This window comes from Ranitomeya imitator, chromosome 3 (genome assembly GCF_032444005.1).
Source record: "Ranitomeya imitator isolate aRanImi1 chromosome 3, aRanImi1.pri, whole genome shotgun sequence".
NCBI classification, from domain to species: domain Eukaryota; kingdom Metazoa; phylum Chordata; class Amphibia; order Anura; family Dendrobatidae; genus Ranitomeya; species Ranitomeya imitator.
This window is the reverse complement of record NC_091284.1, coordinates 435,114,715-435,128,877: the sequence shown is the minus strand read 5'-3', so window position 1 is coordinate 435,128,877 and position 14,163 is coordinate 435,114,715. Positions and strand designations below refer to the sequence as shown.

At 45.1% G+C, this 14,163-nt stretch overlaps 1 protein-coding gene across 2 annotated transcripts in view; it reads left to right on the top strand.

Moving 5' to 3' along the window:
* Window positions 1-1,628: 1,628 nt before the first annotated feature.
* RBBP7 (RB binding protein 7, chromatin remodeling factor) overlaps window positions 1,629-14,163 on the top strand; it is a 127,312-nt gene continuing 114,777 nt past the window's right edge. Inside the window, exon 1 of one of the 2 annotated variants that reach the window (XM_069757310.1) lies at window positions 1,629-1,867. In XM_069757310.1, the coding sequence (XP_069613411.1) occupies window positions 1,852-1,867 (16 nt within the window). In that variant the 5' untranslated portion in view covers window positions 1,629-1,851. Of the gene's footprint in view, window positions 1,904-14,163 lie in introns of both variants that reach the window. The other variant, XM_069757308.1, reaches the window with a different exon arrangement.

Below are 14,163 nucleotides of genomic sequence, written 5' to 3'. Positions count from 1 at the left end.
ATTCATTTCTCCGCCTCCTCCGCAGCTGTGCTCCGATCCGCTCTGTGTGAGAGGCTCAGAACACAGACGCATAACACTCGCCTCCCTGTCGCAGCAGAGCAGGAGCCGAGGGTCAACAGCATATCGCATCCGATGCTCTTGCATCAGATGCAATACGCTAGTGTGACCCCGGCCTTAAAGGTACACTGTCACCTGAATTTGGAGGGAACAATCTTCAGCCATGGAGGCGGGGTTTTGGGGTTTTTGATTCACCCTTTCCTTACCCGCTGGCTGCATGCTGGCTGCAATATTGGATTGAAGTTCATTCTCTGTCCTCCATAGTACATGCCTGCACAAGGCAATCTTCCCTTGCGCAGGCGTGTACTATGGAGGACAGAGAATGAACTTCAATCCAATATTGCAGCCAGCATGCAGCCAGCGGGTAAGGAAAGGGTGAATCAAAAACCCCAAAACCCCGCCTCCATGGCTGAAGATTGTTCCCTCCATATTCAGGTGACAGTGTCCCTTTAAGCGAATAGTAGCTGATCTGCAGTTCTTGACAGCAACCTCTACATATTCAATGGAGCTGTGCTATTCAGCTTCTTTCACTGTTCCCATTTTTACTGCCTCAAGGGCTAATAACAGCTGCTTGATGGGAGCGCCGGACCTGGATCGCTCTGATATTGATGATCTTTTTTAAGTATAGGTCATCAGCATTATCCCTTTCAAAGGATAAATACTGGGGATATCTGCCAGCACCAAACTGACCGCGGCTTTCTTTTTCTTGCTGGTATGCAGAACTATAACAAGCACGTGCCCACTGGAAGGTTTTGTCTTTACAATTAGTTTCCATACACTTGACTATGGCAGAACAATCCCACATGGTGCTAACATTTCCAGACTTCTTTGGTCTTCTCTTATGGGCTAAATGGACCTTCTGAGCCTTCCAGGCCCAAAGTGCATCCCCTGCCCCCACTACAGCTACTCCCTGGTTGGAGGACTGATGGCTGTTGGCCGGGTTCGGCACAATCCTGACACTAAGCGAGGCTGTAAAATGTGGAATTTTGTAAGATGTAAAGACTCTTAGGATTCAGTAAGACGTTCGGTGTGCTAGTCTTATGGAGCTGTCTGCTGGAGTAAACTGCGCCTAATCCTGAAGAAGGGCTTGGTACCTAGTGGTTGAGGAACATCTTACACCTGCCGAGCACCTGCGCCACAAACGCTCCTTCAGTCAGCGGCTGGTGCACATTTCTACTATAATGTGGTCCATTTTGTGGCATGGTGTTAACACCCTCTGTTCCACCTCTGCCCACTGTGGTGGAGCCGGCTGGGACTGGCATAACAACAGTAAAAAACGCTTCATATTAAGTTAAAGCAAAAATATTGCCACGTTTCAAGTTTTAAGGCAGAATTCTGGCGCAGACTTCTTAATGAAGTGGGGTTAAATGCTGGCTACAGCTGAGCCTGACAGAGATCCGGGTGCTGTGACATTTTTATAATTCGTACACTTAAGGAGACACCTATGCTTGCAATGACAACACGTGTGGCCGTAATAGCATCATGTTTTCTGCTTCCGGCTCTTTTCTTGCCAGTACTAATTATGGCCTCCCAGGCACTTCCTGCCCAGACGCCGCAGCCTCCTCTCCGCTGATTGGCTAGTCTGCCCAGCATGGCGGCGGACGTTGCAGCGTGCTAGGGGCGGGGCAGAGGACGGCGTGCTGCTGTTACAAGTAGCTGTGGAACTTTGGCGGGGATCCTGCGGCTGCGTCACGTCACTCTTTCTTTTTATTTTCGCGCGGGAAGCGGCTTCGGTGACCGGCAGGGAGCGGTCCTAGTTTCTGCTGGTATTTGCCGTCTGGAAGAGGCGGAGAGATGGCGAATAAAGAAAGTAAGCGGGGCCTCGCCGGGGCTGACACCTATACCGGTCAGTGGCGTTCTGTTGCCGGTTTACAGCCGGGTCACCGCACCACGCGCACTCATGGCCTCTGGCTGTGTGTATTGCCGGGGCCGCCGTCCTCCTCCCGTCAGGCTTTGTGCTGTGTAGTCTAGTGGGCGCCATTCGTTTCCCGCTGCGTTGCCTCATTGTTCTGTAGCGGGGGTCGGCTGGGGCTCCCCACCATGGCGATCTGTGGCTGCCCTGTGGCCACTGGGGCCCTATTCATAAGGAAGGGCCACTTTAAAGGGAACCTGTCATGTGATAAAGGTATCTGATGTTTGGGTGCTGGTCAGATTCGTACACATCTTGTGGGATATGTTTCAGTAAGTCTTGTAATCACTGGTGTTTATCAGGAGTCCAGTGGGCGGGCCCCCTCTGACAGTCATCCTTTTATGACTGCATTCAGATAGTTGTCAATCACTGGTAAGACCACCCACTGGACTCTTACATAAAATACATTGTATTCCGTCTTTTCCAACAATCCTGTATAGAGACCCGCTCAGCATCCCCTCTGTACCCTGCTGCCCACAGATTGGACTGCATGTGCGGTGACAAGTTCCCTTTTAACCCCTTCATGACCCAGCCTATTTTGACCTTAAAGACCTTGCCGTTTTTTGCAATTCTGACCAGTGTCCCTTTATGAGGTAATAACTCAGGAACGCTTCAACGGATCCTAACGGTTATGAGATTGTTTTTTCGTGACATATTGGGCTTCATGTTAGTGGTAAATTTAGGTCAATAAATTCTGTGTTTATTTGTGATAAAAACGGAAATTTGGCGAAAATTTCGCAATTTTCACATTTTGAATTTTTATTCTGTTAAACCAGAGAGTTATGTGACACAAAATAGTTAATAACTAACATTTCCCACACGTCTACTTTACATCAGCACAATTTTGGAAACAAAATTTTTTTTTGCTAGGAAGTTATAAGGGTTAAAATTTGACCAGCGATTTCTCATTTTTACAACGAAATTTACAAAACCATTTTTTTTTAGGGACCACCTCACATTTGAAGTCAGTTTGAGGGGTCTATATGGCTGAAAATACCCAAAAGTGACACCATTCTAAAAACTGCACCCCTCAAGGTACTCAAAACCACATTCAAGAAGTTTATTAACCCTTCAGGTGCTTCACAGCAGCAGAAGCAACATGGAAGGAAAAAATGAACATTTAACTTTTTAGTCACAAAAATGATTTTTCAGCAACAATTTTTTTATTTTCCCAATGGTAAAAGGAGAAACTGAACCACATAAGTTGTTGTCAAATTTGTCCTGAGTACGCTGATACCTCATATGTGGGGGTAAACCACTGTTTGGGCGCACGGCAGGGCTTGGAAGGGAAGGAGCGCCATTTGACTTTTTGAATGAAAAATTGGCTGCACTCTTTAGCGGACACCATGTCACATTTGGAGAGCCCCCGTGTGCCTAAAAATTGGAGCTCCCCCACAAGTGACCCCATTTTGGAAACTAGACGCCCCAAGGAACTTATCTAGATGCATAGTGAGCCCTTTAAACCCCCAGGTGCTTCACAAATTGATCCGTAAAAATGAAAAAGTACTTTTTTTTCACAAAAGTTTTTTAGCCTCAATTTTTTCATTTTCAAATGGACAACAGGATAAAATGGATCCTAAATTTTGTTTGGCAATTTCTCCTGAGTACACCGATACTTCACATGTGGGGGTAAACCACTGTTTGGGCACATGGTAAGGCTCGGAAGGGAAGGAGCGCCATTTGACTTTTTGAATGGAAAATTATCTCCATCGTTAGCGGACACCATGTCGCGTTTGGAGAGACCCTGTGTGCTTAAACATTGGAGCTCCCCCACAAGTGACCCCATTTTGGAAACTGGACCCCCCAAGGAACTTATCTAGATGCCTAGTGAGCACTTTAAACCCTCAGGTGCTTCACAAATTGATCCGTAAAAATGAAAAAGTACTTTTTCACAAAAAATTTATTTTCGCCTCAATTTTTTCATTTTCACATGGGCAACAGGATAAAATGGATCCTAAAATTTGTTGAGCAATTTCTCCCGAGTACGCCGATACCTCATATGTGGGGGTAAACCACTGTTTGGGCACACGGCAGGGCTCGGAAGGGAAGGCGCGCCTTTTAACTTTTTGAATGGAAAATTAGCTCCAATTGTTAGCGGACACCATGTCGCATTTGGAGAGCCCCTGTGTGCCTATGCAATGGAGCTCCCCCACAAGTGACCCCATTTTGGAAACTAGACCCCCCCAAGGAACTTATCTAGATGCATACTGAGCACTTTAAACCCCCAGGTGCTTCACAGAAGTTTATAATGCAGAGCCATGAAAATAAAAAATAATTTTTCTTTTCTCAAAAATGATTTTTTAGCCTGGAATTTCCTATTTTGCCAATGGCAATAGGAGAAATTGGACCACAAATGTTGTTGTCCAGTTTGTCCTGAGTATGCAGATACCCCATATGTGGGGGTAAACCACTGTTTGGGCGCACGGCAGGGCTCAGAAGGGAAGGCACGCCATTTGGCTTTTTAAATGGAAAATTAGCTCCAATCATTAGCGGACACCATGTCGCGTTTGGAGAGCCCCTGTGTGCCTAAACATTGGAGATCCCCCACAAATTACCCCATTTTGGAAACTAGACCCCCAAAGGAACTAATCTAGATGTGTAGTGAGGACTTTGAACCCCCAAGTGCTTCACAGAATTTTATAACGCAGAGCCATGAAAAAAAAAAAAAAAAAAAAATATTTTCTCAAAAATGAATTTTAGCCCGCAATTTTTTATTTTCCCAAGGGTAACAGGAGAAATTTGACCCCAAAAGTTGTTGTCCAGTTTCTCCTGAGTACGCTGATACCCCATATGTGGGGGTAAACCACTGTTTAGGCACATGCTGGGGCTCGGAAGTGAAGTAGTGACGTTTTGAAATGCAGACTTTGATGGAATGCTCTGTGGGCGTCACGTTGCGTTTGCAGAGCCCCTGATGTGGCTAAACAGTAGAAACCCCCCACTAGTGTCCCCATTTTGGAAACTAGACCCCGAAAGGAACTTATCTAGATGTGAGGTGAGCACTTTGAACCCCCAAGTGCTTCACAGAAGTTCATAACACAGAGCAGTGGAAATAATAAATACGTATTCTTTCCTCAAAAATGATGTTTTAGCAAGCAATTTTTTATTTTCTCAAGGGTAACAGGAGAAATTGGACCCCAGTAATTGTTGCGCAGTTTGTCCTGAGTATGCTGGTACCCCATATGTGGGGGTAAACCACTGTTTGGGCACACGTCGGGGTTCGGAAGTGAGGGAGCACCATTTGAATTTTTGAATACAAGATTGGCTGGAATCAATGGTGGCGCCATGTTGCGTTTGGAGACCCCCTGAAGTGCCTAAACAGTGGAAACCCCTCAATTCTACCTCCAACACTAACCCCAACACACCCCTAACCCTAATCCCAACTGTAGCCATAACCCTAATCACAACCCTAACCCCAACACACCCCTAACCACAACCCTAACCCCAACACACCCCTAACCCTAACCACAACCCTAATTCCAACCCAACCCTAAGGCTATGTGCCAACGTTGCGGATTCGTATGAGATTTTTCAGCACCATTTTTGAAAAATCCGCGGGTAAAAGGCACTACGTTTTACCTGCGGATTTTCCGCGGATTTCCAGTGTTTTTTTGTGCGGATTTCACCTGCGGATTCCTATTGAGGAACAGGTGTAAAACGCTGCGGAATCCGCACAAAGAATTGGCATGCTGCGGAAAATACAACGCAGCGTTCCCGCGCGGTATTTTCCGCACCATGGGCACAGCGGATTTGGTTTTCCATATATTTACATGGTACTGTAAACCTGATGGAACACTGCTGCGGATCCTCAGCCAAATCCGCACCGTGTGCACATAGCCTAATTCTAAAGGTATGTGCACACGCTGCAGAAAATGCTGCGGATCCGCAGCAGTTTCCCATGAGTTTACAGTTCAATGTGAACCTATGGGAACCAAAAATCGCTGTACACATGCTGCGGAAAAACTGCACGGAAACGCAGCGGTTTACATTCCGCAGCATGTCACTTCTTTCTGCGGATTCCGCAGCGGTTTTACAACTGCTCCAATAGAAAATCGCAGTTGTAAAACCGCAGTGAAATGCGCAGAAAAACCGCGGTAAATCCGCCATAAATCGGCAGCGGTTTAGCACTGTGGATTTTTCAAATCCGCTGCGGAAAAATCCGCATAGGACCAGAATGTGTGCACATACCGAAACCCTAACCCTACCCCTAACCCTACCCCTAACCCTACCCCTAGTTCTTACCCCAACCTTAGTGAAAAAAAAAAAAAATTCTTTATTTTTTTTATTGTCCCTATCTATGGGGGTGACAAAGGGGGGGGGGGTTTATTTTCAGATTCGGCGGGCGCACTGCACATGCGCCCGCCATTTTGGAAGATGGCGGCGCCCAGGAAAGAAGACGGACGGACCTCGGGCGGCTAGGTAAGTATAAGGGGGGAGATCAGGGCACGGGGGGGGGGGGGGGGCGTCGGAGCACGGGGGGGTGGATCGGAGCATGGGGGGGGGGGTGGATCGGAACACGGGAGGGAGGATTGGAGCACGGGGGAGGATTGGAGCACGGGGTGAGGGATCGCTGTGCGGGGGGGTGGGGGGTGGATCGGAGCACGGGGGGGGTCGCTGTGTGCGGGGGGGGATCGGAGTGCGGGGGGGTTTGATTGGAGCGCGGGGGGTCTGATTGGTGCACGGGGGGAGCGGGCAGGAGGACGGGGGAGCGGAGCACAGGACTGAGGGGAGCGGACCACAGATCGGGGGACTGGGGGGGCGATCGGAGGAGTGGGGTGGGTGCACATGAGTGTTTCCAGCCATGGCCGATGATATTGCAGCATCGGCCATGGCTGGATTGTAATATTTCACCAGTTTTTTAGGTGAAATATTACAAATCGCTCTGATTGGCTGTTGAAAGTGAAACTGCCAATCAGAGCGATCGTAGCCACGAGGGGGTGAAGCCACCCCCCCTGGGCTAAACTACCACTCCCCCTGTCCCTGCAGATCGGGTGAAATGGGAGTTAACCCTTTCACCCGGCCTGCAGGGACGCGATCTTTCCATGACGCATATGCTGCGTCATGGGTCGGAATGGCACCGACTTTCATGACGCAGCGTATGCGTCAAAGGTCGGGAAGGGGTTAATGACTCTGGGGGGGGGGGGTCTATCTATCTATCTATCTATCCCTGTCTGCCCAACCTCCCTTTAGTCTTGTTCTAGAGCTTGTAACCCCTTCTTGACTGACTTACATCCCATACAACATAATTTATTAAAGTGCCACCTATAAACTTATTCTTCCTCACCCAGGACTGTGGGGTGAGCTACAACACCAGCCCATTGATCCATTTATGGAAAATGGCAAGTTCTCCCTTATACATAGAATGGGGGGATAACTTGCTGATTGATATGGATCTGATAGCTGTGTCCGCCACCAATCTGGACATGGGTTCTGTCTGTTATGACAGTTAGTAAAGGAGCTGAAATGTGTGTGTGCTTGACCTGCATGTCAATATGTCAGACCGATGTATAAAGCGAAGTATCATGCGTCTGGCTCCCAATGAATGAATGGACGCTGAGTCTGCGCACTTCTCCTTTCAAGATGGGGTTCTGTTCTTGGATTGGAGGGGGTCTCGGTGGTCTGAGCCGCTATGTTAGGCAAATTATCCCCTTCCTATGATAAGGGGATAGCTTGCCATTTTTGAGAATTTCATTAATGCTTTAATGGTCTTATCATTTCAGGTCAATGGCTGTCTTCCTCGGTTGTTACATTTTTGTAATCTAGATACTTTATGGTCTAATGTATGGGACACGTCACATGATTTTTGTGGTGATTAGAACGCATTTCAGTAGGGAAAACCATTAACGAGCCTTAGGGCAAACCTTAGATTGGTAGAATACCAGCACTTTTAGGGTATGTGCACAGGTTCAGGTTTTTTCGCGATAAAAGCGCAGACATATGCATCCTATCATTTAGAATGCATTCTGCAATTTTTGTGCACATGATGTGCTTTTTTTCTGCAAAAAAACGCATTGCGGTAAAAAAAAAAAGCAGCATGTTCATTAATTTTCTGTTTTTTTTTTTTTTTTTTTTTCCGCGTTTTTCCCGCTATTCTATGCATTGGTAAAAAACGCAAAAAACGCATGCAGATTTCTGGCAGAAATGTCCGTTTTTTGTCAGGAAATTTCTGCAAGAAATCCTGACGTAACCTGAACGTGTGCACGTACCCTTACAGGAGTCCACTATATCTAAATGAAGGAACAATGTGACCCATTCACTTCTCTAAAAGAAAAACAAGTCTATTACCTTTAATTTTTACATTAGAGATTACTTTAGACCTTCAATAAAGTGTTCACATGTATGAATAGCGGCTGTCCACCTTGGTAAAGACAATAAAAATTAACACAGTAAAAATGCACAAATATCTTGAACCGTATGATGGATTACAGAAAAATTGAATACACAAATACACTGGTCGTGTGAATTAAGGAAAAGCAGAAACTGGTCAATTTTGACTTGGTGGCAAATCTTCTTTAATTAAATGTGTTGCAAAATTAATACTTTTAAAAGGAATCTTTCACCCAAGCTTTTGCCACCTAATCTGAGAGCAGCATAATGTAGATAGAGACTCTGATTCCAGAGATGTTACTTTATGGACTGCTTGCTAATTTTTTTCAGCATGAAATTATCACTAGAGTAGTAGTAAACCTGCTGCCATGTAGTCCTCCATATTCTTGAGTTTTGTATAACCTTGCCCCCACCCTTGATTTCTACCTATGCACAGTGTAGACAGAAAGCAGCCAATCAGTGGTGTGGGCCGGGTTAGGCTACTTTCACACTAGCGTTTTTTTTCAATGCGTCGCAATGCGTCGTTTAGGGGAAAAAACGCATCCTGCAAAGTTGTCTGCAGGATGCGTTTTTGCCCCATAGACTAACCTTAGCGACGCATTGACACACGTCGCAACCATCGTGCGACGGTTGCGCCGTGTTGTTGCGGACCGCCGGGAGCAAAAAACGTTACATGTAACGTTTTTGCTTCCGATGGTCCGCCATTTCTGACCGCGCATGCGTGGCCGGAACTCCTCCCCCACCTCCCTGCACCTCACAATGGGGCAGCAGATGCGCTGGAAAAATGCATCCGCTGCACCCGTTGTGCGGCGCATTCACTGCTAGCGTCGGTAACCTCGGCCCGACGCACTGCGACGGGCCGAGCCTGACGCTAGTGTGAAAGTAGTCTGATATAGAGCTCAACATTAAGAGAACTGCTAGATCTGCAACAGAAAAAGCAGCTCAATTAGTCACATTCTGGAGTTAGGGTCTCTGCCCTGCCGTCAGATGGGGTAACAAAAATGAGTTTCCCTTTAATTTCCAAATATTGTTACCCAAGCTGGGCAGCACCTTTTTAAAGGATATGAATAACTTTTTTTCCTTTTATTAAAGGTTTTGCAGATTTAAAGGGAACCTTTAAAAGAGCCACTTTGTGCTGCACTAATGCATTCTGACAAGGTGGCCTTTAGTTCGGGTTCCTGGCACTGCTGCGATAAACACTTTTGAAATTTGTCCCTCATACCTGTGAAATCGTCTGGGGGGCGGATCTTTCCCCCTAATCCATACGCCTCACTTCCATCACTCATGGCCTCTGGGCGCCGCCTCCTCTTCATTAGCGTCCCTGGCGCCTGTGCTGTAAGTTCAAAGGGCAGCGCAACTGCGCATGCCCCCCCCCCCCCAAAAAAAAAAGTGCAGGCGCCAGGGACGCTACTGAAGTAAGAGGAGGCGGCGCGCAGAGGACATGAGTGACGGAAGTGAGGCGTCTGGATTAGGGGGAAAGACCTGCCTCCCGGATGATTTCACAGGTATGAGGGACAAATTTCAAAAGCGATTATCGCAGCAGTGCCAGAGACCCGAGCTAAAAGAGCCACCTTGTCAGATTGAAACACAAGGTGGCTTTTAGTTACAAGGGCCTGGGGTGGGTGGGTTGACAGGTTCCCTTTAAGTTCCCAGTGAATCTATCAATAACATTATTCTTAGATCAGTATCCGTAACCCTGATGAGTCTCCTGTGCTCTAAGCTGAATTGTGACCAAATTAAAGTTGATCTATTTCAGCATGTTTTATTCTGATACCCGGTGGTCAGTGAGGGATCAGGGACTTGTCAGCAGTCTGCATTATGAATACCTAATTAGAGCACCACGTGAAGCCCCCCACAGGCTGCCCCAGAGCACGAGCATATCGTTAACTCAAAACTGAAAATAAAGACTAAACAACCACAAGTCAGATTTCATCAACCCAGGTATCATTTTATTCAGTATAACAGCGCTGACCTGACACTGTCTGTAGGTTACTGTGCACAATCCTGCTGACAGGTTCCCTTTTAAAGGGGTTTTCTCAAGTCGTCCATTGATCAGCTCATCAATGCAATCTTCTTACAGGCTCCTCACTTTCTGATTTTTGTCAGGGTGGACACTGACAAATCTGATGAATAGCTGCAGAACTATAAAGCTCTGCTATAACACATTCTGTATCAGTGGTTTATTCTGCAGTCTACACAACTATCACTTATTTATATAAAGCCCATTCCCTTAGATCTCGCCAGTCTAGTGCTGAGAGTGCAAACGTCTTTAAAATCCAGCACATACAGAGGCCGGATCCTGTCTCCGTACACCTGGCATGTGCAGGTGTATATAACTTGGCCCACTGGGCATGAGGCATTTTGAAGACACTGACAATCTGCGGGTAATAAATACAGGAATTGGAATGCAGTGTTTTCACTAATGAAGGTCCTTCATACTGCTAGATATCTTGGAGACGAAAGTGAGAACTACTGAGCCCTGTCAGCCATTATTGCATAATGCTTTCATCAATACTTAGAATATCTAAACATAATCCAAAGAGCTACTTCTCCCAAAGATACAGAAGCAATTTTCATGATGAACAAATGGAGTACCATGTTGCAAGGCAATGTGATAAAGCACCACTCCAGCATTTTTTTCTTAATTATGCTGCTAAAGTGGTGCTACTAACATAAGATCCCTACACCTATTATACTTGCCACCCAGTCTTCAGCTCTTCCCAGCACTTCTGACTGCCCAAAAGTCAGAGGTAATGGTCACAAGTTCAGAACAAGCCTCTTACAGACTTGCATTGAAAAGTGACATCCGGCTCACTCCAGAAAGCACTGGAGCGATCTGGGATGTCACTGTCTTAGCAGCTGTAGTTGGTCTCCAGCAATGGCAGAAGACAGCAGATGGTATTTCTATCAAATAAGGAAAAAAAAAAAACTCGAGTGGTGCTTTAAAGGGAACCTGTCACCCCGTTTTTTGAGATTGAGATATAAATACTGTTAAATAGGGCCTGTGCTGTGCGTTACTATGGTGTATGTAGTGTACCCTGATTCCCCATGTATGCCGAGAAATACATTACCAAAGTCGGCGTTTTCGCCTGTCAATCAGGCTGGTCTGGTCAGGTGGGCGTGTTCACAGCGTTCTTTTCTTCCCCAGGTTTCCGTTGGTGGCGTAGTGGTGTGCGCATGTCCAAGGTCCGGATTCCCTGTGCCCACGTGAAGACACAGCGCGCGATCTGCGCTGTCATTCCTTTCATCGGTGCGGGCGGCCATCTTCCTGGGGCCGCGCGTGCGCAGATGTAGTGCTCTGCTGCACGGGGCTTCAGGAAAATGGCCGCGGGATGCCGCGCGTGCGCAGAAGAGATCACGGCGGCCATTTTCCCAAAGCCGAGTGTGAGCGTAGCTTCTGATTGGCCAGAACTCAGAATTTGTCACAAGCTCTCAATGCAAAGTGAGTGCCAAAAGGAGGCTCTCACAGACCTACATTGATTAGTGACCTCTGCTCGCTCCATGAAGCACTGGAGCAGTCGGCAGGTCACAAACTGCAGGAGACAGAGCAGCGTCAAAATGGATAAACACCGAAAGGCGAGTATCAGACAAAAAGTAGAGTACTTGGATTTTTTTTTTTTTTTTTAAGGATTTTTTTTGGCAAATACAACTATTGGAGTGGTGCTTTAAAATACATGGCTTGGTAATCCAAAAACATTGAAATGGTGGCTCCATGGTCAGGATGTTCCCTTTATCTAAATGCCAGTGAGGCAAGAGGGGTGGACAAACCCAGAGATTGTGATAAATCCCCAAGCACTGATTAGACAAGAATGGGCCATCAGTCAGGAAGTTGATATCCATCATGTCAGGGTGAATTAAAGAAGTATTGAAAAATAAGGGTCCGCAATATCAAGTTTATGCAAATGCTCAATATTTAGATAAACTTTATGAAAAAACTAATATTTTTCAGTAAGTATAGGGTCATTCCATGTCAAGTGAGCCAGTGATTTCTACCACTATATTTTTAATTCTTTTGAGATTGTTATTTGGTAATAGTGTCAGAGAATGCAAAATGTGAAGAAAAAAAAAATATTCTAGATTTTTTTTTTTTAATTGATTTTCAAAGTTCGGAAAAAGTGCGAATTTCAGTGTTGCCTGCCTGTACATTTCTCCCCATAACTCAGGCTAGAAAAAGATAAAGAAACAAAATACACCATTCTACTCAGAAATGTACAGGCTTTCACCAGATATGTCACAAGAGTATCTTTGATAATTTACCTATGCGAACGCAAGCGCAAAACTATAAAACGTATTTCCGAAAAAAGTTTAATTTAAAAATTTCAAAAACTGCACATGTGCCTGCTATGCTCCTAGCCACATCTGTACCAAAATACAAGCTGGGATCGTGATGGGATCATATTTAAAAATAAAAATATTAGTGTCGATTTGAAAATCTCGCATTCAGATCTGTTCAGCCTGTGGTCTAACAGTGCGGGGTCTATATTTACCAAATCCATGATTTTTAGATATTACTGTATTATTTTATTATGTTACAGCTTAGAAGCAGGAGAGGACAGAGGAGAAAGCTTTGTTAGGGCTGAGAATGACCAGGGGTAGACATTGAATGCAGAGCAGATGACAGGCCGGTAGCTCGGGCCTCCAGAGGCCAGATTCACACCAAATCGTAATACCCAGGCAACTCCTCAAATGGAGGGAGAAAAATATAACATCCAGTTCATGTATTGTACAAACCAGGACTACGAAGAGGAGGAGGAGAGTTTATGAAAACCTCGGTTACAGGAAGCAGAAAGGGGACTCTGCAATACCGCACTGTCATCCCATGTAGTGAAACAGAAATAAAAACAGTGACGTTCATGACATGGTAGAAGGCGGCACAAGATCGGCAATGAATGACATAACTGGTGATGTGACCTGTGAATATGATTGGCGCTGGTGGCGGCTACTGTACTCTCCAAAGATTGTGAAAATGAAGAAGTAGAAAGGACTTTTCTGCAGCTTTGGTCCAGCGCCGTCCTTTGTGTATCCAAAAAAACCAGACATTGTAAAAGTTAACAAAAATCAGATATAACTCAGGTGGAGCCGAGCACCATGACAGGCCGCACATACTCTGACACAAAAGGAAACTGCCATTGCTAGTGAGCCCTTATGGTCAAGATTACATTTCACCCACTAGAAGGGACACATTGATGATAACAGGCCAGTGTAAAAACCTACTATTGTTTGATTAGTTCATATTTTATAGAACGAGGATTTAACTACTGTACTATTCTTAAACACTTCAGAAATTGCATGTTTAGTGATATAATGGAAAAAAATTGTTACATGTATAAATAGGTGGTAAAAATATTGGTTCTTTTAATCCTGTTAACATATACCTAATTAGGATGAGACTGTATTTGGAAAATCACACACATGATCACCTTTTATCTTTTGGCTTGTTCAATGAATTCAAGTTGAAAATGCTGAGCAAGTTGTGTTATGATGATTAAGATGTATTTATTCTGGCACTTCGGTATTTGTTTATTTGTTTTTTTTGTTTATTGTTGCATATAAATGTTGAATTCATTAAGTTGTAATTTGAAAAGAAAAGGAAGAAACTCACACAAACATAAAATCAGATGATTCAAGGCTTTAAAAAAAAAAAAGAAAAAAAAAAAACAGGTCCCAAGTTGAATGCCTGTACAAATTTAAACAAGAACACAAGTAACACACAAGCATGTTTTCACAATTTTAAAACATACGTTTTTTTCACAATTGCGCATCAAAATTTTGAATTTGATTTCTCCAAAACAAAATATCAAGAAACAGTCTTGACATATCAAATGAAAGCTGGCACCGTTCTGAAAACAATGCCTCTCCCACCTCCTTTATCT